The sequence below is a fragment of the Furipterus horrens genome, unplaced genomic scaffold, assembly GCF_987537825.1.
Source record: "Furipterus horrens unplaced genomic scaffold, mFurHor1.1.pri manual_scaffold_12, whole genome shotgun sequence".
NCBI classification, from domain to species: domain Eukaryota; kingdom Metazoa; phylum Chordata; class Mammalia; order Chiroptera; family Furipteridae; genus Furipterus; species Furipterus horrens.
This window is the reverse complement of record NW_028327182.1, coordinates 3,679,960-3,704,664: the sequence shown is the minus strand read 5'-3', so window position 1 is coordinate 3,704,664 and position 24,705 is coordinate 3,679,960. Positions and strand designations below refer to the sequence as shown.

Here is a 24,705-nt window from a genome sequence, read left to right as displayed (position 1 = left end):
CAAAGGTGAACGAACATTGTACTCAGAAGGTTGCAGCCTCAGGAATGCGGGGAGCAAGCGGTTCTGGGGAGCAGGTTCCCGATCCTGGTGACCTGAGCAGCTTTTCTCTAAGTAACAACCCTGAAGTGGAGTCACAGGAAGATAAATGAGGCTTCGTGTATCACTTGGGATAGAATCATAGGTTTTCTAAAAAAGCGTTATCTGCTGGGGTGGGAAGCAAAACTCCCAGTCGGAGGGTTGTTCCGAAAATTTCCCAGAACCCGTGTTCCGTTTCAGTCCTGCAGTCCCTTAGCCTGTTTATGCACCAGTGCAGCATCCTCATCCCGAAACAGGGAAGTCAGCCGACGCTTAGCGTACGAAGCACGTAAGAGGCGCCGTACACCAACGTGGCATTGTCCCCCGAGGTGCCTGTCTGCGTTCTGCCGCGGGAAACCTGAACCGGGTGGTGGGGACTTCGTGTTGCCAGATCTTGCAGTAACATGACTATTATTAAAACAATTGATCTGACTCGGGGCTACCGTCACAGTGACTGTGCCAGTGTTCCTTTGTTCTGTCGGGGGTCACACGCTCCCTCCCAGTACCCCGACCGTGGCTCTTAGGTTAGAAAATGTCTGATAGAATTTCCGCTCAGAACGTGTACAGAGAAGCACGCAGGTGTTAGCGCGATGAATTTCCACAGAGTGAACCCTGTTACCAGCTCCCAGATCACGAAGCAGGGCTTTCTCCCAGCACCCCACATGCCCGACCCGCGCCCCAGAGCAGCCACGGTCCTGGCTTCTAACACCACGGATTGGTTTTGCCTGTCTTTGGATTCACGTCAGCGGACTTGGCCTTTCTGCCTAGTGTCTCTCACGCGATACTGTGCTTTTGAGAATCACAGTCTGGTGGTTTTGCACGCAGTGTTCCCTTCGTCTGCGTTGATAGCACTTCTCCATCCCTGAAACTGTGCCCTGTTTCTTTCCAGCCATCTGATGAAGACACCGTGAGCCTCAGCGTCCCCATGTCCAACATCCTGGAAGAAGAGCAGGTCACCAAGGAGGACCTGAGTCCCATGAAAGGTCTGAGAACAGAGATGGGAGGAAGGGCTTGTGTTTAAGGGTCAAAGGCTGTGTTCACACTGCACACAAAAAGGACCGTAACAGCTCATCTGGGAAGGTGACCTCACTGAGGGCTCAGAACTCGGAGGCGGCCACTCCCAGGACCTCAATTTTGTAGAGGGGACCAAGGCAGCTAGTAAACATTGAGGCTGTTCTAATTCTGAAGATTGAGACAAGATTCTTTAAATCCATTATTGGCAAGAAAATACTGATATGTAGGTATGTTACTTAGGACCCCTCGAGCTATAAAAACACTTAAAATCCCCACATCTCATTGGCTTAACGCAATCCAAATTAAGTCCACCCCAGACGGCCTGACTGACAGGCAGCCGCCCCCAAGGGGTGAACGAAGGGCCCAAGCTTCTTTCCTGCCGGGACTCCCAGCGTTTCCGAATCCTGCTGTTTCAAGGTGGAAGGGGAGGGACTCGCAGGTGTGCTCCCAGGACGTTTTTAGGGACCCGGCCTAGGAGGAGCATCCATCTCTTAGAAGCTAGACCCGGGTGCATGGCCCCTGCCAACCATGTGCGTGGTGGGAGGCGTGGTTGAGTCATATCCCCCCCCACCTTGACTTCGGGCAAGTGACTTGGCCTTCATCCCTCACCTGTAAGTGATACGGTGATGAGAACAGGTGATCTTGAACAGGTTCTGCCGCTTTGAAATTGTGTGGCTCTTTAATAATACCAGACGATCCTGAAGCACGCTCTCTGCGGCATGCCTTCCAGACCTCCGTGATACATTTCGTATCTTTGGTGAGAAGCCCTTCAATTACACAATCACGGTATTTTAGCTGCTGCTGTTTATGCAGTGATTTTAAGAGAAAATTGCTAAGATTTCATGTTTCCTAATTTGGGACAGAGACTATTTCATATGGTATGAACAGTATAGAATTAAATTAGTACGCAGATTACCTCCCTGAGAGCTTGAATATGCTCCCCTTATGGACGGGAGACCCGCTTCGGTTCATTCAGACATGAATGTTTGCTTTCACTGCTTACCTTCAGGTGTTTACGTTGAGCACTTAAGTTTAGCCTTTATGTTGGTCTGAGAGATAATGGGAACCATGTGTTATCCAAAAATGTAACCGTCTGCTTTATGCAAAACTATAACTGCCCCTTTATTAACTTAGATAAGCTTTATCACATTATGCAGTAGGAGAGAGGGTGGTTAAGGCACATTTTTAGAATAAGTAGTTATGTAATTTGTCCGTAGTGAGTTTTCCCCTGTGTTGTAGAGACGAGTCTTCTGGGGGCCCTGCTTGGTCCTTTTTCGTCTTCAGGTCAGAGAGAAGGCCTGGGTCCTGCCCTGCTCGCTCCGAGGATGCGTCTCTCCCTCTGTGGGCTTCCTCGTAGTCACGGCCTTTGTTGTTAGGATTTTGTGTTCTTGTCTTAGTTCCTTGAGGTTGTTTGCTGCTTAAGGACCGTGAGTCAGGTTTGAGTCATTTTTTAAAAAAATCCCTACAATGCTGAGCATCCCTGCCATTTGGTAGTTGCTCAGTAAATATCTGTTGAATTTTGAATTTGAAATAGTTCCACCTCCCACATGACTAAGAGCACAGAAGCTCTCTTGTATTTTCTTCCCTCTGGGCCTTCAAAAAGGCAGGACGAAATTTCCTTTCTTTCGTAAGGAACTGAGCCATGCAGAGGCCTCGGACTTGTAAATTCAGGCTGGGGCTTCCTGGTTTTTCTCCTTTTCTTTCTCCTTCCTTCTTTGGTCTTTTCCTTACGTCATTCAGGGAGGAGAGAGCTTGGGTCATTCGAGAAGACGGACATCGTTAGATGACACATTTTAGGGCAGTCTGTGCTTTGTGGCCTGTTCGTGAAGTCCTGCTTTCTTATCTTCCTAACAGGGGAATTCCATCAGGAGTTTCAGCCACAGACTTCCTTTGTGGGGGACAATGACAACTCAGGAGCAGGAAGAGACCGGTTCCCCCACGGAACGGAAGGTCTCCACCCGGAATTTATCAACTACATGAAGGCAGGTTGAGGACCGACTCCTTGTTTTCTTTGTTTACTTCTGTTTGGCTCAGGTTCCCAGCCCATCGCCTTCAGTGCCAGCCTGCTGCCCCCTCCCGCAGGTCTTTCTGACCTCTCTGCGAAGAGCACCGTGTCTCCTTTCTGCCACGAGGGGCCACACCCTCCCACGTGCGCCTCTCCGTATGTCGGCACACGTGACGATGTAGAGATCAGCCCGCCTTCCTCTGCTCGGAGGATCCCATCAGCTGGCAAATGTCCAGAATTACCATTGCCGTTCAGATGCGTGCCTGGCTGGTGTGGCTCGTGTGGGCGTCGTCCTGCAAAAGGGAAGGTCACCGGTTCGATTCCCGGTCAGGACACATGCCTGGGTTGTAGGTCTCGTCCCCAGTTGGGGAGCGTACGAGAGGGAGCTGACGGATGTCTCTCTCTCACCTCGATGTTTCTCTTCCTTTCTGCCTCCCTGTCCCCTTCTCTAAAAATAAATAATTACAATTCCAAAAAATTCAGAATCCTTGTGGCTTCTGAGAAATGGAAGCCTGAGTTAAAGCCAAGCGTGAGGTCTCTTAAGACCTCATCCTGTTTCCTGAGCGTTGCGTGACGATGCTTGGACGACCTCTGTGGGCCCTGGGAGGGCAGTGGCTGAGCTGGACGCTGGGCAGCACGTGCCCAGGGGTGCCCCAGGGGGCCTGACGCTCTCAAGACAGAAGTGAAGACCCTGACATGGGACTTCTGTTTGCAGAAACGAAGATGACTTTAAAAAGTTACATACGGGTGGAGCGCAGGGATAGGGTGGGCTTGGTTCCAGACCGCCGCAATCAGGCAAGTAGTGCCATACAGTGGGTCCCGTGGATCTTCAGGCTTGCCATGCGCATAGAAGTCCGTTTACACGCTACTACAGTCTGTTAAGTGTGCAACAGCGTGGTGCTAAAGAAAAGCCTACGTACCTTAATTTAAAGACACATTACGGCTAGAAAATGCTAACCATCACCTGAGCCTGCGGTGAGCCATACTCGTTTCGCTGATGGAGGGTCTTACCTTTGATCTGTAAAAAATGCAATATCTGCAAAGCTCAATAAAGTGAAGGGCAGTGAAATGAGATGTGCCTATAGGAAGATAAAACACAGAAATCCTGAACTTTCTGTGTCTGATCCCTCATCAGTCCATCAGTTCTTATTTTAAAATACCTCGCGGCCACGGCCTTATTCCTGCCCTCTACCTGTGGTGACATTGCTTTGGTTGAGCTTTATCATTTCTAATATTCCTTATCCTCGCCCAAGGACTTTTTAAAAATTGTCTAGGGAGAGAGAGAGAGACAAAGATAGAGAGAGAGATTAGATTGGTTGCCTCCCGTACGTGGGTCTGGGACCGAACCTGAAATCTAGCATGTGTCCTGACTGGGGATCAAACCTGCAGCCTTTCGGTGTACGGGACGACACTCCAACCAGCTGAGCTACCAGCCAGGGCAATTATTTTTTGATGTCTACAGGTGACTTATCATGCAACATCCTACCCCCTGCCAGCACACACATGTGCATGCACACACACACACTCAGCTCTGCTGCCAGCCGTCCTTCTAAAGCACACATCTGACGTGCAACATGCTCCGAGGCTGGGGGTTTTCCGGGGGCTCTGCTGACTGGACCCTGTCTATCAGTGCTGCGACAAGCCTGTCGCAAAATACGGGAAGTTGGGCTTTTGTCTTTAGTTTATGGAGTTCATCTTAAGTGGAGAATCTATCCGTGTTGGGATGAGCCTGTCGCAAAATACGGGAAGTTGGGCTTTTGTCTTTAGTTTATGGAGTTCATCTTAAGTGGAGAATCTATCCGTGTTGGGATGAGCCTGTCGCAAAATACGGGAAGTTGGGCTTTTGTCTTTATTCTGTAGAGTTCATCTCAAGTTGGGAATCTAAAGATGGAAACCCTGAAGGGAAACAATCAAAGCAATTAGTAAAACGAAGCGTATCCTCTCAGAAAAGCAGATTTCCCTAGACTCGGAGGTTTTAGGGAGCGCCGGGCCTCGTGGAAACGGCTGTTCTACAGAATGGACCCGGCGTGGAGCCTAGAGGAGTCGCTAGGGGTGCAGAAATCTACTCTGCAAGCGCTTCCCAGGTGTTCACTCCTGAAAGAGGCCTGCCACGGGGAGGCGAGAGGAGACGCTAATGATAAAATCAGACCTCACCTCCCACGGAGAGTCCCACGCGGAACGCCAGGCCTCTTCGCCGTGAGCCACGTCCCCTTGAAAGCCTGTATGCTTGGCGGCCAACGGCTGGGCCGACCGCTCAGCCCCTGAGGACCAAGACTTGATGGTTTACAAAACGCGGTTCTCTCCCCTTCGCTGAATCAACATCTTGTGCTTTTGTAGCTGCGCTGCTCCCCGTGAGTCAGGTAGTTCTGTTCTGTCGTGTCTCCTCCAACCTGAGTTATCACACACTGAGCCCTGGCTCCAAAGAGTCGGTGCATGTCTGGTGGTCCCCACGTGACCTTGCTTGTTGGGGTTTAGGTATTGTATTTGTGCGTTTCTGTGTAAAGACACCGGATGCCACATGCCTTGTTGACCCGTTTGACACTGAACTTGCGGCCCACACCACTTGCTCATGCCGCAACGCAGCTTTGTCACACATTTTTCTCTGCAAGGGACATCGCAGCCTTCTTGTGCTTAGGGACGAGAGACCGCGCCTCACAATGAAATCACACCAAAAAGCACAGAAATGTGAACACGTGGCACCACGTAGACTCTGCAGGGGACACCTGTTTAATCTCTGACGGCTGAAACAGGAAGGCAGAGCAGGTCAGGAGCTTAGGTTTCTCACCGATCTGTGCATGTGCGTGGGGGACGCTGAGCAGTACGTGTATTGATTAGGGTTACCAATACGTTTGATCGAGTAGGCCAATTTATACATATGGAATCCACAGATAACAAAGATCAACTGTACAGCTGTCTAACGTAGCAAAAGAAGCTCAGTCACCCTGCTTTACCTCCTGAAAGAAAAGCCAGTGTTTCATACTGTTGGGTACTTTCTGGTATGAAACGGAAATCTGAAGGAAATACCCAAGGCTCCTGTAGTTGAAGCCGGGCGAGAAGAGTCGTGGCTGGCAGTGTGTTTTCTGCCGTGGACTTCTGTCATCTGCCGGGGGTGGCTCAGAAGTGGACAGGTCGGCTTTGATTGTGTCCTGCCAGTACAGTCCGTATAGAAAACGTCTGAGTGGTTTTCAAGCTGGAGACTGGAGTTGGGCAGCAGCCACGTCTCCGGAAAAAGACTCGTTCTCAGCGACACATCCAGAGAACCAGCTGGTCTCTGTTGATGGCGTGTTGGAACCTTGACCAGGGGACAGAGCTTGTGGCCGCTGTTCCCTCCTGGCCAGAGAATGTGCCCTCCTTCGGGGCGGCTTCGGTGCTGGCTGCTGGCCGCTGGCTGGGTGAGGGCGGCGTCTCTGTGTGTCAGAGGGGAGTGGAAGGGTGTGCATGGAAGTCCCGCGGGGGGGACACACCTTCCCAGTACAGTACTCCCGCCAGTGTTTCTTTGGGAATAAAATGGGGCAGGGGTGCATTTCAGTGAGATCTGGGTGCTGCACATGTGAAACCTGTTAGACGCCATTGGAGGCATTTGCTGTTAAGTATTTCATGCACCCCTTTTCTCACACACACACACACACACACACACACACACTCTGCCACAGATGCTAGAATGTGCTTTCCCATGGGGCTGCCACGCCCAACAGAAGACTGTGAACATCGAGAGGCGCTGAGAGGGCAACAAGGAATTAGGTTTTACATTTCGGACGTGAAGTCAGCAGGTAGTGTGGCCTAGGCCAGGTTTTCTTTTTTCTTTTTTCTTTTTATTTTTAATTAGGGTAAAATAAATATAGCGGAACACTCGCCACCCTCGCCATTTTTAAGTGTAAAATTCCGCGGTGTTGAGCGCATGCATGTTATTACGCAGCCGTGATCACCATCCAGCTCCGGACGCTTTCACCTCCTCAAACTGAACTTTTTCTTCTTTTAAATGTTTTTAAAATTATTTATTTGTTTGTTTATTTTTTAGAGAGAGGGGAAAGGAGAAAGAGAGGGAGAGAAACATCACTGTGTGGTTGCCTCTCACTCGTGCCCCCAGCTGGGGACCTGATGTGCAACCGAGTCATGTGCCCTGACTGGGAATCGAACCAGCGACACTTGGCTCGCAGGCCGGCGCTCAATCCACTGAGCCGCAGCAGCCAGGGCTCAAACTGAAATCCTTGACTCATTAAACAGCATGTACTCATGCCTCCCCTCCCCAGGCCGTGGCAACCACTCTGCTTTCTATCCTTATGCGTTTGACTGCTCTAGTGAGTGGAATCATATCGCATGCCTTTTTGTGACTGGCTAGTGTCACTTAGCGCCATGTCCTGAGGAGTCATCCACACGAGAGCACGTGTCAGGGATCCTTCCTTTTTACGGCTGAAAAGCACCTGTTGCCTGGCTGGGACCCACGCTGTCGGTCCACTTGTTCCCTGATGGACACCGGGGCTGCTCCTGCCTTCCGGCTGCTGCGAGCCATGCTGCTGTGACGTGGGCTGGGGCTGGGCTGACCGCTGCCTGGTGACGGCCAGCAGCTATCAGAAGGCCTATGTGTTCTGTCCACAGGGCAGGGCAGCAGACTGCGAGGAGCTGCTGCGGATAGAAGAGGACGCACAGTGGCCGTCCGAGGGGGCGTGAGTACCCAGGGCCTGGCGATAGCCGCTGTCCTGCAGGGTCCGCAGTTTAAGCAGAGTGGACGCGTTGTCCTGGTGGAATTCGGGCCCGCTTTGTTGGGGGCGGGGGGCAAGCTGATACTCCTACCAAAGACATCGATAGGAAGTTGCCAGCTTTCCTCTGCCTGGGGCTCATTGTCACAGCATTGGCGCGACACGGTGCAAGGTCACGCCTCCGCCGTGGCCCTGAGCTTTAGCAGATTTGAGGCTGTAGGCAGAAACGTGATTCAGGGAACTAGACGTTCCAAAGTGGAGATTCTAGCTTCCTTCCCTTTGTGGGGAGAAGCCAACAACTGGACCCAAAGTCTTTAATCGTTCCGGTCCCCCTTTTTTATTGAGACTTTTCAGTTTCAAGATCTGAGAAAATCCCACCCCTCTTGTGTCCTGATTCTTAGTCTAACTGTTGTAATAATAGCTAGCATTTATGAAATATTGTACTGCATGGCAGGCCCTGTCTTAAAGACTTCATGGGTAGTAACCCGTTACAGCTCGACAGCAATCCTGTTAGTTCTGTTTGTGCGCCCCCATTTCGCAGAGGGAAAAACTGAGGCACAGAGAGACTGATTATTTTGTTCCAAGGGTGAACCCAAGGGATCTCACACCAGGATAGCCTTTCTGTTCTGTTGCCTGTGAAGATTTACTTGGCACGCTTTATGGGGGTGGGCATGAGTGACCCTTGTCAGCCAGTGAACCGTCTCCGGGGAACTGAGTTTGGCCCTCATGTCCTGGAGTAGAATTCTGGTTCATGGGATTTCGTTTTCCATAGCAGGGCGTGTAGGCCTGGACTATGGGGCTTCTCCCCTGGGGAAGGATTTGCCACGCTGCTAAAATACTTCTCCACGTCATGTTCTGTACGGAAAGAAAGGCAGAACCACGATCACATCTCACGCGCCCTTAAAAAGCGTTAAACAGTCCCTTTGAAATCACTCTCCAGAGTTGCCAGCATTCGGTGGGTGTATTTCTGTGAGGCCGCGGAGGCCTTACTTGATTATAGATCTGCAGAATTACAGGGAGAGAGTTTTTTAAAACTGTATAAAGCTTTAAAAACCTCCTTCGTAACCTTCTGTCTGTGTTCTCAACCGTGCCTGTAAATCAGGACGCGCCCCAGCCGAGCGCCCCTGGGGACCCCTCAGGGCCCAGGACAGCAGGTGAGAACCCCCGCCCCCAGCTGGCCCGCTGCCCGCCCGGGCTGTGCAGAGGGGCAGGTGGGGGCCCCTTGCAGCGCCGGGCTTCCCCCTCCGGGACCTCTGTCCCTGCATGGCGACAGCTCACGCCACGGGGGGTCACTGAGAGTCTTCATTATCATGTTGAAGGTGTCAGAATCAGGTGTGATACACTAGATGGGTGCTTGTAATCGAGCTCCCAAGAACCAAGACGGCGTTCTGTCCTAGGATTGTTTTCACTCCCTGCTCCATTTCCTGCTGCAGGACACGTTCCTCTCAAGACCTGGCCGTGGACGTCGCGATGATTGAACAGCTGAGGGAGGCCGTGGACCTGCTGCAGGGTCCCGACAGGTGCGCACGTCTCTTTGCCCCGAAGCTTCGTGTGTAGACACTACGGACTAATTCCTTGTCTCACTTTATAAAAATCTTTGCACACACAGTCTGCGCTTTGTCACGTTAGCTTCCTGTCCCCCCAAGGGCCATCAGGAAGAGTCAGACCTTTTCATGAAATGTATTCCCTCTTCTGAAATTCATGTGGGGATTTTTGGCATAATTCTTAAAAAAAACAGAATATGGTATACCTGTAAGTATTTTATGTTGCTTAAAGTTTCAGTCTCTGATTTATAGAACTACAAGGGAGATTTTCCCAAAAGGGAAGAATTGTTATATCATGTACTGCCATCTTTATTTGGTGGTGGCAAATACATGTTAACTAAATAATATATTTCCAATGACCTGGCTTGCAGGGTAGTTTTTAATCTAATTGGCCATTGCCAGTAGCAAGCACTATATACAGTAGATTCATTTTTTGGTTGCTTAGTTAAGGGTAATGAAGTTCCCACGGACAAAAAGTTTTTCAGTAAGACAGTATATCTGATATCGGGTAATAAGCACCTTCTCACTAGAGACATAGATTCCACACTAGTCCTTGGTAAGCTCTTCCAGAGGTTACTTATTTCTAGCTGCTTGGGACTGACCATTAGTAATAAAACCTTTACATACACATGAGATTTTTCCTTTATCTCATATTTCATAGATCAAGACTTTTTTTGCTGTTGTTTTAGTTAAGCCTATGATTAAATTTCATAGGTCTATCTTGTAGACAACCTTAACGTCAAAAAATCAAGGTGTTATCCTGTTTCACCTTCATCTTGGTTTCTTAAGGATTTCTGATTGTTGGTTTGATATCATCTTTCAATAAGCATGTATAATATGAACTCATTCCTACATTTTATTTTTATTTTTTAAATTATATTATATTGATTATGCTAGTACAGTTGTCCTGACTTTTCCTCCTTGGTCTCCCTCCACCCAGCATTCCCACTTCATTCCTACCTTTTAAAATAGCTTTGTAACTTTTCTATAACTTGCAGAAATTTCACGTTTTAAAATGGCAGAAATTCAGAAACTAAGGCCATTTAAAAAAATAAAATGCGTATCAAATTGCTTATGAATTCTTTTTTCTTTAATGAGGGTATTAGTGTCTATCAGAAATGTCTTCCTTTTAAAATAAAGTACCCTTGGTCCATATACCATAATGTAATGTCCTTAACAGCTTTACTTGCTTCTGTAAAATCAAGTTCTAGAACAAAACTCATTGTGTGCTACCTATGAATGTTAGGACCAATAGCAGGCAGAAAATTATAGTAAAATTATATTAGATTTGGCACAGGATGGGAACATACCATGCAGTTGGACGTTTCTACCATCAGCATTTGGTTACTTAATCCTGATGGTAAACATAACTTTTTTACTATATTAAATTTTTAGACGAAGCGTGACCGAGATCAGTAGGATTTATCAAAGGTATCGCATTTGCTAACATCTCCCCCCGACTCTTTAGAGGGAGCACAGATACTACACCAGGAGGTGCTGTGAACTTCTTTCCTCACGAATCCGCAGGAGCCTTAGAATTGCAAGATGCTGCGCTCAAGTACGTGGACCTTTTAAAAACTGAACATTCGCTCTTTTTACGCTGAAATGAGTATGCTTTAAATCCCACTTTCTGTCTCCCCCACCCCGTTCCCGCAGCAGTGAGATGCGGCTGGAGGCCTCCCCGGCGTCTGAGGTAAGGCTGCCCTTGACCTAGAGAGGGCTCCATGCAGCCATGTTCTAGAAAGATTGACCAGGAGGTAGAACGCGCCTTAGACCGATATTTTTGTTCAGGGTTGATTTCTCCACTGTTTTATACGTGACCCTGTTTAGCGAGTGTATTTCACTTACCATTAAAGTTGAGTGTTAGCTATTTCCATTCAGTTCTCTATTTTTTTTTTTTATCTTATGGTCTGGCTGAGTCAGCTGACAGCAGCTCAGATCCGCAGGGGCCTGCTTGGTGTCAGAAACAGGAGGTAGGACCATTCGGTGCGGAGCTGAGAGCCCTGCTGGAGGGCTGTGCGCTGGCCAGAGGCAGATGAGCTGGGGGAGACGGGAAAGACCAGCGCAGAGGAGCTGGAAAATGCCCGGGGGGCAGGGGGGTGGAAAGAAGATCACAAAGCCAGACTGGTGGGGATGTGCGCGGACAGTGAGGACCGTCCCGCAGGGTGAAATCGGGTGTGGTGTGAAGCCGTGTTGACATACAACTAGAGGGGAGCCTGGGAGAGACAGCCACGGAGAGGCAGGTGTGGGCTGGTGACCTTGGAGGGGGACAGGTTGCAACCCACTTGAGCTCCATCCCTTTTCAGGGAATGGGTTTGGGGCAGCGAACCGCAGTGCCGAAGTCCCTCCTAATTCTTCACGATGAGATCGCGTTTCTGTGCTTTTTGGGGGGATGTTGTCTTCTCAGGGTGCCACATTTGTGGGCACGCTGTGTCCATCAGGGCCTCACTGGCGGTGTTAATTTGATCACCTCATTGAGGTGACTTCACTGTGTAATTACTCTTTTGTTTTTTCCTTGCAACCTGTGGGCCGTCAGTAACGAGGTTCTTGAGACCCTGTTACACAGATGCCCCGTGCCGTGGGCCTGGCTTTAGGAGTCCTAGGAAGGCAGAAAACTGCAAAAAAAAGATAGCTCCACTCCCTCTCAGACAAACAACGTTTGTGTTAACAGAAGTGATTTTCTTTTTGGGTGCATGAGGAGTCATTTGGTGTAAGAAATTGTAACGCATTTTCTTCCCTCTCTGGAGTGATTCTGTGTTTGTGACAGACACATCCCCCAGATTATAAAAAGGGGAGGGGTGTTCGCTGGCCCTCGTGGCAAAAGGAAGTCACAAGGAGGAAAAGAGAAAGTCGTGGATCAGCCAGTGCTAATGATTATGCAGATGTGCCAATGTCGGGGATATTTTTTAATAGCAGTCTTCAACAACGGGAATAGGAAAAGATGTCTTACGTGTATACTGATTTCATGTAGTATATATGAAGATGTTAACATTAGCCATCACCAGGTTTTTTTATTAAGGTGCATTAAGGGGTTCTTGATTAGCATATAAAGAAAGTAGACGTGGGTAAAAGAACCATTTGTTGGCAAAGCAGATCGACTTGGAATGGACAGCATATGATTCCCCACGCACGTGTGCTTCTTGGAAGCTCCCAGTGAGGCGCTGTGTGTGTGGGAACTGCCGTCCTGAACCGTTTCTGAAAGCCTGTCATTGGATGGGGGTGGGAGCCTTCCGGCCCCTGACCTTCACAGGTGTTTCGGGCTGACCTCAGGTCTGGGAAGTCCCTTTGCTTGGTGTATGTGCTACTTTCGCTGTATTTTTCTGTGACCACAGCTGCAGGGTTTTAGAAAATGTAAGTATAACCTACTTGGGGACTCACACACCGATGAATGAATTCAGTGTGCGTTCATCATGCACCTACATGCCAGGGAGGGGAAGGAAGTAGAGAGTGCTCGCCTCACGGATTTTATAGTCTAATGAAACATTCCATGCGTTTTTTTCTTCTTCTTCAAGGTGCAAGATGACCTAACATCACAGAGTAATGGGAGCGACTATTCTCCGAATGAGGTGAGTTTCCTGGACACTAATAAAAGCTAAGGTGTTCTGTGAAGGCTGAATCGCAGCGGCTTTTACAGAAACCCACAGGCGAAGACTGTCATGGTGGATGAGTTCACTGCATTGCAGACTCTCTGCGGACAGCTTCCCTTAGCTCACAGGGCCTTAGCGGGCCCTCTCCACCCATAAAGACCGATTTGAAAAGATGTATTTTGGAAACCAAATATGGGAACCTCGTTTCGGGAAACCGCGTGGGAAGAGTTAAGATTGACAGCGTGGGGACTGTCTTGTGGCCCGCACGTGGTTCCCTGTGTGGTGTCCCTGCAGTTGAGAAGTCTGCTCCGTGTTCTCTGTGTCTTCCTCTGATCGTGGGGTGGGATTCTGCAGCCGAGGTGCCCTCAGGGAGGCGGCTGTGTGCGCGGACACACGCATGTGCTCATCTGTTCTGGAGCAGACAGGTTGCCAGTAGTAAAATATTTTTGTAACGAGCAAATAAGCAATCGGATGGTTCTCCCCACTAACAACCTCCTGTGGATTTAGCCCTGAAAGCCTGTGCCCTGTGAAGGTGCCCTGAGGGTCAGATTATTTAGCCAGGGCCTCTTCCCCCCACAACGCAGGCCAAAGGCAGCGGCTGTGTGGACATTTCTGAGCGCCGAGAAGCATGTACAGCCCAGATTCGGTTTCCTTTTTTTTTTACAAAATGTCCTTTCCTTGCGACCCCGCAGATCAGAGGTCACTCCCCTGCCGTCTCTCCTGTCACGGACAGCTCAGCTCCATTTGGCCTGAAGGCCCGATCAGGTAAATTCAGACCTCGGTGCTCTTCACCTTGGACATGGCTCCGCGGTTTCTCCTTAGCCTTCTGCGCGTGGGCAGCCTGGGCCACGCTGCCACCGCCGCTGATGGTGGGTTCGCGTCCCGGCGTTGGAGCCTGCCCGCAGCGTGGGGAGACCAGCCTTGGGAGCCTTGTTTTTGGTGATTTAATTGTGACGTTCATGTTACCAGGAATAGATAGCCGACCTCCTTTTGAATCAGAGCAAAGAGGAAAAAAGGCATGGAGAAGAAATAGTCCATTGAGTTTTTTAACCCAAGGAAGATAAAACAGCTCGTGCTTTGCCCCCGTGCTTCCTGGTGCCTGTAAGTTCAAGAGAGGCCCCTGGGCACGTGACTCCTCTCTGAGTCCCCCTCCCAGGCTTTCTGAGCTTGGCAGGGTTGATGCTTTTACTCCCGTAACAGGGTGATGGATGACTTCAAGGCTCCCGTGACTGGCCAGGAGTCTGTTTTCTTTTTTTAAGAGCGTTTTTGCTTATAGTACCAACTTATAGTTTCTTATTAGTATATTCACCAATATACATTATAGCCATGTGCAGAATAACGATTGATTTTAAGAAGATGGACTGTGTACAGAAAAATTCGGTTCTGGCACTACCTGCCTTCTTTTCAGTCCTTCTTTGTTTTCATGTTTTTGCTTCTTAGATGTTTTGCGTCCACTCGCTGCTGATGCTTTTTGTCACGCGCTAAAAAGGACTTCGGCACTTTTAAGCAAAAGCTCGTGAAGCACTCAGCTATTCTTGGGTTTTTCAGTAGAAGTTAGACATGAATATTTTGAAAAGGGGTACCCATAGGGAAAAAAAAACAAAACAAAAAAACAGAGATAATTCTTTTATAAAGGAATTTTTTTTTTTTTTTTTTAGCAAGTTGACGGCTAGGTGGGTACCTTGCGGGCAGGTGTGATAGCGTCCCCGCTGGAAGGCAGAGCTGTTTGAGAAAGCCTTTGGGTGTGGCAGGGGCTCTCAGGAGGTGTTTATAGGAAGGTGTTTGCTTTATTATGAAACAAGTCCAAACGGCCGGACTCCTCATTTTTGGACCTGAGCAGAAGCAGCCAGGTCTGGCCGGGTGCTGGAGGTGGGGGGACAGAGGTCACTCGGGGTACCCATCATTGGTGCCTTTAGGGATGGCCCGTCTGGAGCATTTCTGCTGTACCCTGAGGGGTGGCAGACTTTCTCCTAATCCGTACAAGCAGTTCTATACAATTTAAAAATAGATAGTGTCTGATGGATCAAATCAAACGTTGAATAGAGCTTTAAAAGATAATATCCTTCTGAATGTGCAGTTTTGCAATTTAGTTGTAGAATTTGTCTCAGTGACTTTTTGTTCCTTGTATGGTGTCAAAACTCAGCTTATCAATATTGCGCTTGTCTTGTCGACCCAAATCATTCCGGGTTCTTTGCAGTGGGGGAAAGTAAGTGGGGTGTCGGTGTGGAACAGCTGAAAACAAAGACACTTTCCTCTCCAGCCCTTTTATAAGGCCGACTAACTAATGTGGAAATGCTTCTAGTAGTTGAGAACTCTGTAGGGTTGGGTTTCTATAAATAACGCTGATTTATCTTAAGAGCATAAGTAGATTTTGGAACTTTATAAAAATAGCATTAAGTATTGGGAATTTTAAATATGTTATTTAATAATTTTAAAATACTTGTATCACAGTATGTATTTTTCATAATTTCTAGAAAATCATATACAGATAGTAATCTTAATTGAAGATGATATAACTTTAAAAGGTAGAAATTTATTTTGATTGAGTAACTTTCGAACTTTGAAAAGCCAATTAATTTTTAATTTAAAGTTCAGTAAGTGGATTATATGATTTCTGTGTTATAAATAAAAAACAGACTACTCACATTAGCAAGTGGGAATAAGAAATTAGAGTCTTAAAGTATGCCTATAGTTAACTTTAGGGCAAACATTTTTTTCTCCTATGTTTTCCTCCCAAGAAAGTGTATACATACAAATATCTGTTCCTAGAAACATATCCGTTTATTTTACTGCCTCCGCCTTCAGGTTGAGTGATATTTCCCATTTATAGTTCATATACGTGTTTCCTAAACATATAATTACTATACGGAATTTAGTGCAAAAAAGATGTTATTATTACATAAATAACCAACTCAGAAGTGCCTGAAGTTGATGGGCACTTACTGGTTAATTGGGTGTGTTGCTAAAAAGACTCAGCGGGTGTCCAGAATTGCTTTTTATACTGACAAATATTGAAAACACTATTGAGAGGTGTGCATATCAGGTGTGGAGGGAAGAGCTAGCTACATTCACCTGTCAATAAAGCAAGCCAGTAGACCTAGAGGTCTTCAAAAAGAAGTTTTACATGGCCTTGGGAAAACTATTCACCGTAGGAAACACCAATTCTATACTCATTTTATTGTTAAATAACAGATGTAGCTACACAGATACACAGATTAAGCTTGGGCTACGTCACCAAATTTTTGGTGTGAATCCTATTTGCTGAGCTTGTTATTTGGAAGGTCTTTGAAAAGGTATCTGGTGGGTCTTTCGCTTTTTGCCTGTAATCTGTGGGTCCTCTTTCCTTCTGCTGACACAGCTCGCTGCGGGCTGGTGGGGCTGTGAAGATGAACGGTATTAACTGCATGCAAAGTGTACGACTGATCAGTACTAACACTCAGTTTCTATCACTCTTTTCATTCCCCGCGCCATCTCTCATGCCTGTTGTACCTTTGAAATTAAATCCCATACCATGCAATCCGCTTCATTTTCATATACTCCTTATGCCGCTGGTGAAACGCCGCTGCCCTCGGGTTTTCCCGGGTCCGTGTGCTACTAGACGTGGACCGGCTTTCGCGTGCTCCTGCCGACCCGGCCCTCACTCTTCCTGTCTCCTTCAACACACTTACGCAGGCACAGACATGGGACAGCTCTAGCTACAGCGTTCCGTCTGAAGGAGACAGTGACAATGGTAGGTGGCCTTGTCCCTTGTCTTCAATGTGCTTACCAATCAGCCAGTGAATCCCCGGGACACTCATTTCCGGGCAGCCGAGGACAGAGCTGCGGAGACTGCGTGCCTGATAGAAAAGGAGCAAACCTGGGTGTGGCGTCCAGAAAAGGGCATGGATTGCTCGCCAGCAGTTCGTCCGACTGCTTTTTAGTGATCTTGAATATCCTGAACTTGGGGAGAACTTGACAGTCATTTCTTCTCTTTTTTTTCTCTGCGTGGGTTTTTTTGGCTTGTTCACAGAGATCTGGGGTTTGCACGTTGTGTTTATCTCTTCTTGCTCCTGCTCTTGAACTAAATGCTTTCAGAGTTTGATGTCTTATTATCTATGTTTACCGTGTGAGATGTTGAAGGCACTTAAGATGTGCCGTGGCTGACCCCAGACTGGTAGGCTGAAGATTATGGTGACATTGAGAAATACCTAAAAATGAAGAGAAATCACTTGCCTTCTCTTGTGTGTGTGTGTGTGTGTGTGTGTGTGTGTGTGTGGTTTTGCAAAATACTTGCACATTTTGACTTGTGATACCTCCTACCTTTTTGAGTGTAAGTCCATCTATATAATATCCACGAAGAGTAACTTGGCCTGAGAATCAAATGGATGAATGAACACTGAGGACAGCTCACTGGGATTAATGCCGATATCTTTTCATGTCATTAAATATTTTCAATAGCTCAAGAGATGAAAATAAAGGAAATATAATTATTTACAGCCACATACCACATATAGCTGAGTCTCTGTTCTGAATTAGCAGAGTATGGTTTACAGGGAAGAGCAGGGAGGTGTGGGATCGCACCACAATGCAAACGCCGTAGGAAGACCTATTCCCCAGTAATAATACTGTTTTTTTAAGTTTGTGTTACATGCAATACATAGAAAATATATACTTAGAACATTTGCTGTGATTTCTGGTCCAAATTCAACCAAAAGTGCTTTTCCAGTTCTCTTCTGTGGAAGGCTCAGTGATAAAGGAGATTTTATTATTTCCTATCTTTCTAAATTTTTTAACTGAAAGTAAGTATGATTAACCATCAGCAACGACACAGAAGTCCCTCCTTAGAGTGTTCTGTTTTACATTCTGGAAGTTACAGAGTGTTAAAGGGAGACTTTCTTGATAAACTGTTCCTTGACTTAAAAATAAAAAGAAGGAGGGAGGAGGAGCATTTCTGTTTTTCAGAAAACAGGGCTATTTGTGGGTCTGATGCTGTTTAAAGATTTATGTGTGATTTGGTGTTCCCTTAGGAGTGATATGTGAAACCGAAGGACTTTTGGGGGGTAGCTTTTTTTTGTTTTTTGAAAGCTGGAAAGGGTCTAGACATCTTATGTACCAGTGGAGCATCTATCCTTATAGATGAACCCACGGAACCCGGAAAGGGGAGGTGGCCTGCCCAGCCCCATTGCGAGGCAGAGATGGGGATGGGCCACGCCCAGGGCTCCTGACCGTCCGCCATACGTGCATCCATTGCGCAGCTGCTTCAGAGGACTCTTTGCACGTGACGAAGGCAGACCGCCTCCTTTTCTACTAACAGTCCTGAGAATTCATAAAAAGTAATCATTGTAGAAATCCTTCTGAAAATAAAGTAACCCTGCAATGCTTCCTCGGTACTTTTTGTATAATGAAAATTTCAGGGATGCCCATGTGACTATGATGCTGGACCGTGATCGTCATAAAGGCCTTGTCTTCAATACTTAGGTGGCGCAGTCAGACGTCTGATGGCTGTCACTTGTTCCTGGGCAGAGTTTGTCTATAATATGCCCTGGGCATCAGATAATTTTCCATGGAGAAATCTTCTTTATAAAGACTTGTGCAGGTTCCCAGACCCGATCTTTTACATGTATCTTCATTCTCTTTGTGACCAGCTTTGCCTTCTGATAGGAATATACTTTCCATGGCATCTTTAGAATTAACGAAGCTGCAGCCGTTACCTGTGTGACCAGGTATATAAGCGAGTGTTGCAGGAAAGATACAGCCTACTTTTGACGCTGTTCCTCCTGGGTCCTCTTAAGCAGGAGGTCCCATTCGGCGGCCTCTCCCGGCATGGTGGAGCTGAGCGTTGCCCTGGCTTAGTTTCCCCCTGATTTCTCCCGTGCTTACCACCTGCAGCTGCCTTGACCTTGGCCAATGCAGTAAACGGCATCTCATCACCAACTCAACCCAGCGTGATGGAACTTGCCTTTCATTTCTATTGTTTAGTTATTATTTGGGATAAAGTTAACAACTGTCTTGCTTTGTCTTACAATCCCCCTTTTATTTAAATTTTATTATTTAAGTAAAACTTAGAATTTATTTAAAGCAATAACTATTGCTTTCCAGCATTTCGCTTCAAATATATGTCCATTGAAATCCCTTCTTTTCTCCAAAAATTCTCCAAAAAAAAAAAAAAAAAAAAAATTAAAAAATGACAGCCTGGCTAGAAGGTGTCCCCGGGAGCTTGAATTCACAGTCTCCAGAGTTCTGTCTCCTGGGATAGACGGAGGGGGACGTGGAGGTTGTGCCTGCAGGTCTGTCCCCTGCGGAGACGCAGCAGCTCCCCTTCCAGCTGTTCGTAACTTGAAAACTTCACTCCCGCTCCTTCTCTCGCGTCCTCTGCATCTTTCTTTCCTCTGCCCCTTCGTTCTGAAGTGAAACGGTTCCTGTCTTCTTTCGAGTCATTAGCCCTTTTTCATTTGCCGTGAATCGCTGGGCGCTCCGTGGTACTTACTTTAGCTCCGTCTGTAATTATCGCCGGAGGACGAGCGCATGGACGGGGTGCAGACGTTCTCCTGGCTAGTTTCCCGCGATCTGGCACTGATCACAGAAACGAGGAAACGGCCGTGCCAGGTGTCAACCTTGGGTGCCTGTTAGAGGCATCTAGGCGTTCTGATGCTCCGAGCTGCTGGGTCACGTGGAGTGGCGTCTACGCGCTGATTATTTTGTCGCTGTTCTTTATGGGATGTCCAGGCAGGAGAAAGCCACCGAGTTAAGGAAGTTGCCCAAGACCACAGGGAGTGAATTCGAGCATTTTGAAGGCAGAGACTGTACCTAATTCACGCTGAGGCACCAGAAGGGAAGGAATGGGTGCACTGGTGAGATTTCGAATGCACAGTAGCCCGCATCTAGAGCTTACAATATTTTTTTCAAAGCTTCCCTATTGCTGCCCTTGAATTTATTGATCGTGGACATCACATCCAGTCTAAGAGGAAACAGCTAAGTTTCAGAACCTCATGTGTCCACAAAGAAGAAGTGTCTCGAGTTAATTTTCGGTAATCAAGGTTAATAAGATAGACTGATAATTTCTATATGATGAGTACATTTTGAGTAATCATCAAGTATCATTTCAGGCAATTTTTAGAGCAATCTGCTTTTCTTGCTTAACTAAAAAATAAGCTTACCACCATTAGAAAAATGGTTTCTTGTTTGCACCCTTCAGTATCTACTGAGTGTCTTCTACATACTAGGCATGATGCTTGTTACTATGGATACAACTTTGAAAACACGGACAAAATCTCTGCTCTCATGGATCATTCATTTCATAGTCTAATTCGTTCAGACCTGGGAACTACATTTTCGGAGGTTTTCCATGAGAGGAGAAATTCAGATGACATTATGAGGGTAGGATAATCTCAGCCTAGAGAGAAGTTTTTTTTTTTTTTTTTTTTTTTTTTGACACACTTGTTTCATTTATTCGGCCAGCAAACTGCTTTGTGGGGAAGGGGAGGGGATACCACTTGGGAGCAGACGCCAACTCTGTCACAGAGAAACAGACCTCTGCAGAGAGAGAGGGGCGAGTCCCAGGAGAGACAGGAGCCCAGAGCGGTGCGTTCCTAGGAGGCAGCCCACCCCCCGGTGCGGGAGTTGACGGGGAGCAGAGGGAGGGAGGAGCTGGGGGTACCGGGAAAATAGTGGAATCTGCCCTGGCCCGGCAAGGATGAAGCTGATGTCCCGTGTGAGCATGTTCTGTTCCCTGCAGGTTCGTTGCTCAAATGTTTCCTCTGCTGAAGAAATGACAGCCATGAGCAGATCACCTTTCCATTCTCTCTGAGTGGGATTGACAGATAGTAATTGAACAGTGAAGCTGCACTCATTCTTCTTTCCTGCATCTTAAATCCCTTCCCTCCTTGCCCTGTCCTACCCCTTAGACACATATGTGCGTGTGCACACACACACATGTGCACACTTGCTCTGTGCTCTTGCCCTTCTTCTCTCCTCTTATTGACCCTTAAACAGCTAGGGTGGCATGTGACTTGAAAAACAGGTACCAAAAGTGTGGCCTTTAATATTGTCTTGTAGCCTCAAGGTAAAACTTTCATTCCCCTGAATTAAGTAAGGGATTTTTTTTTTTAACTTAGTGATATGAAATTAAGGAAAATCAGAATAATTCTTCTCTAGAGCATTTTCCTGAATCTTTGCCCCAGGTTGATCACTGCATTTATTACTTAAATATGACATGAAAGAAAAAAATAACTGTAGGCAAATAATCAGAGCTACCATAATGGTCCCAGTTCAAATACGCTGTCCTAACAGAACCCAGCAAAAGAAGTAAGCGCTTATGTGCTCTGTAGGTATATTATTAGCCTAAAGACTTTGTTGTAAAGTTTCATAGATTCCACAGTAATTAATCTATTTCAAAAACTAGTAGTTGGATAGCTCTGGCTTCCAATATTTTTATGTACACTTGAAAGGTTCATTTTATTTTTTTAAAATAATTTGTTTGTTTATTTATTTACTTTTAGAGAGGGGGGAAAGGAGAAAGAGAAGGAGAGAAACATCGCTGTGTGGTTGCCTCTCACTCGCGACCCTAACTGGGGACCTGACATGCAACCTAGTCATGTGCCCTGACTGGGAATCGAACCAGTGACACTTGGCTCACAGGCTGACGCTCAATCCACTGAGCCACAGCAGCCAGGTTGAAATGTTCATTTTAAAATATTCAAGTGTGTTTTGACACTCTGATCAGTCAGCATCATAGAGCACATACCTAAGCATGCCTTTTATCTGTGTAAGACGCACAGGAACTTATGATGGAAATCGACACCAAGAAATTAAAACGAGGTCATTATCAGCTCATGTCCCAGAGGGCCCTAATGAGGTGTAGATACTTGAATTGTGTGATTTGAAACAAAAGCTCACGGTTCATTTAACTTCCTGATTGTTTCGTTTTTTTGAATGAAATCTGCCAATAAAAACATATTAAAAATATTAAACATGCAGTCTTAGATAAGATTACCCCCAGAAAAAAAGGCCGAGGGAAATAAATCTTCCCAAGAAAACATGAGATTTGTTGAAACAGTGTTGGAGCGCCCCTTACTGGCCAGTTTGGGTATTAACTCCATTCTGTCTCTTCCTTGACTTTTTTTGGTCAATTTGGTTGACTTCTTTTCTTGGGGGTGTGGATTATTTCTAGATTTTACATTTTAATATATATTCATTCTGGTTGATGTGTTTAAATAGGCAGATCTTGTTGTTGTTGTTGGTACAATATCGTGTCCGGGCACCTTTAATGCATTTACAATGTCTCGTGTATGTACTTCCTCTTCTGCCAAACTCCCCTCCAGTTCTCTTTGCTCTGTGAACTTCTCATTTCTCCCTGTAGGTGGCTCTGCCCTTCTTCCTCTCCGGTCTTGCCTTTGCTTTTTGAATAGTTGGCCTCACTTCCTGTGGGGCTTGGTGACAGCTCTTTGCTGACGTGCCTTTGGGTCCTTCTGCCTGTGGCTTTCCTGGGTGGCGGAGGCGAGGCCGTGGCCTCAGGCTGACTCCTATCCAAGGCTCCAGAAGAAAATGCGTCAGTCAGGTCACCCCCTTCCCCAGGAGCTCTAAGTCCAGGGTGTGTTGAGATGTGTCCACTTTCAGTCTGCCATGGAGCGCCAGGGGGCCGATTCAAATCGCCCGGAACTGGTTCATAAAGGAGATAAGAGACAGGGGTACAATGCAAGTCATTTATTGAAGTGGTTTGGGCCAAAGGTACAGATTGAGCATGGAATCATTGATTTTATGGAGTACACGCAGGTTTTGGTTTTTTTATTTGAAGTATATTTGTAAACTATATTTAACTTAAAAATATAGTAAGTTGAAATAGCTCTTAAAGTGGCCCATAGGAAATGTTTGTCAACACAGAATAAAAGTTAGATGACCTTCTTCTTCTACATTATTTACATTATGGTAATGTGCTGATGCAACCTTCTACCTCATACTGATTTTTAAAATTGGAGTTCTCCGCCCCAAACTTTCTGAAGGGCCCTTCTACCCTCCCCCCCAAACACACACACACACGAGCCACATGCAGCTCTTACCGGCTCTTTGCCCGTCTTGTGTACAAGGGAAGCTGGCAGTCTTATTAACAGGATAAAAAATCTCAGAGGAGAAAAAGATTCAAGTTTAAATCGACCCCTGAGCTTTGTATCATAATAAAAATGGGTAAAAACCCTGCTATCATCATTCTGCTATATGTAGAACTTTTTTTTTACCCTTTTTACTGGTCTTTGAAAGATGTCATCCTGAGGTTCAGAGTATCCCCTCTTCCTGCAGCCAGAGGCTTTGCTCCTTCTAGAGGGAGTGCCACGGTTAGCTGCTATTCTTGGAGGCTGTAATTGTAAGGACCTGGAGCCAAGGATGACCTCTTAAGCTGCCTCTCATCTTGCCAAGTTTTCTAAAAGGAATCTGTGCTTGTCTCGAAAGGGCTGACGTTTGACTGCACTGTCAGGGACATGGCAGAAGGCAGAATTTCCCCACTCCACACGCAGCCGGGTAACCCTGTGGCTCCTCTCGCAGTTCTCAGTCCAAGCTTTCCAAAACATTCAGCCCAAACGCATGAAATTGCCTGGGGTAAATAGGTCAAGCCGTTCTAGAGGCTTCTTCTTTGAAAAAGACTCTGTGAGTTTAATGAATAGACCGTGGAACCTCGAGCGTAAATGGAAACTTAGGATGGATGCGTTGCAAAAATAAGAGAGGAGGGACCTCTTTCCGAGAGGTGGCCGGGAACAGTTCCAAGGGTGACCCAAACCCTTCCTGGCTTCAGTCTATTGTCACCAAAAATACAGCTTTTGTTAGTCCGCACAACCCAGCATTGAAATGCCGCTTCTTTGGAATATCTGAATCGTGCTTTCCTTTGCTTCTGTGAGTGGTAAACGAATGATTTGGGAGATGTGAAGAAGTCCCCTGCTTAATTTAAATATGAATAGTGTTATGGGAACCTAGACTAGACCCTCCATTAAGGCTTTTTCCCCCTTTCTATTATAGTGTTTCTAAGACCTCAGAGGAATTTGGAATCTATAGACCCACAGTTTACAATTCGGAGGAAAATGGAACAATTGAGAGAAGAAAAAGAACTCGTGGAGCAGCTCCGTGAGGTACCAAGAAATGTTACCTAAATAATGATACTTTTCAGGACAGCAGCAGCGTTCTGTGAAGTTGACTCTGAAACAAGGTGGTGGTTAGGAGCACCATCGGTCCCTCCCTCCGGCCCCCAAGCAGTTGAAAATCTGAGTATAGCTTCTGACTCTCCAAACACTTAGCTACTGATAGTAGCTGGTTGACCAGAAGTGTTGCTGAGCACATCAGCAGATGACGAACATGTATTCAGTACTTTATGTGCGCTTTGTACTGTAGTCTTACCAGGAAGTAAGCTGGGATAAAAAGGAAATGATACGGGAGAGAAAACATGTTTACAGTCCTGTGCGAATTTATCAGAAAAAATCCACGTGCACGGGGGCCCGTGCCTTTTGAACCTGTGTTGGTCAAGGGTCAACTCTCTATTTGAAAACTAGATTTTGAAGCATAGCAAACACACCTAGTGTCAAATCTAGCCAGGTCGCCTACTGTTTGGTATCAGGCAAGTCACTTTATATACTTGAACGTCAGTTTCTTCATGTATTAAAAAAAGAAGTTCCAATCTACCGTAGTGTGGTTTTGTGAGTAATATATTAGTGAGTGTAAGTAGAATTATTTAATGAATATATCTAAGGCTAGTATTATCTCAATTCAGGTACACTTATAATAATGCACCGTTATTCATTTAGTTAATAATAGTATTCCATTAATTT

The 24,705-nt window shown here is 46.5% G+C and overlaps 1 protein-coding gene across 3 annotated transcripts in view; it reads left to right on the top strand.

Annotated features, from left to right (window-relative positions):
• Nucleotides 1-24,705, top strand: part of LRCH1 (leucine rich repeats and calponin homology domain containing 1) — a 140,465-nt gene that overhangs the window by 94,795 nt on the left and 20,965 nt on the right. For 2 of the 3 annotated variants that reach the window (XM_090258704.1, XM_090258703.1), the window contains exons 8-16: nt 965-1,058; nt 2,944-3,071; nt 7,691-7,758; nt 9,225-9,311; nt 10,804-10,893; nt 10,992-11,028; nt 12,848-12,901; nt 13,615-13,687; nt 23,903-24,012. In XM_090258704.1, coding sequence (XP_090114830.1) covers nt 965-1,058; nt 2,944-3,071; nt 7,691-7,758; nt 9,225-9,311; nt 10,804-10,893; nt 10,992-11,028; nt 12,848-12,901; nt 13,615-13,687; nt 23,903-24,012 — 741 coding nt within the window. Of the gene's footprint in view, nt 1-964; nt 1,059-2,943; nt 3,072-7,690; nt 7,759-9,224; nt 9,312-10,803; nt 10,894-10,991; nt 11,029-12,847; nt 12,902-13,614; nt 13,688-16,520; nt 16,653-23,902; nt 24,013-24,705 lie in introns of all 3 variants that reach the window. The other variant, XM_090258702.1, reaches the window with a different exon arrangement.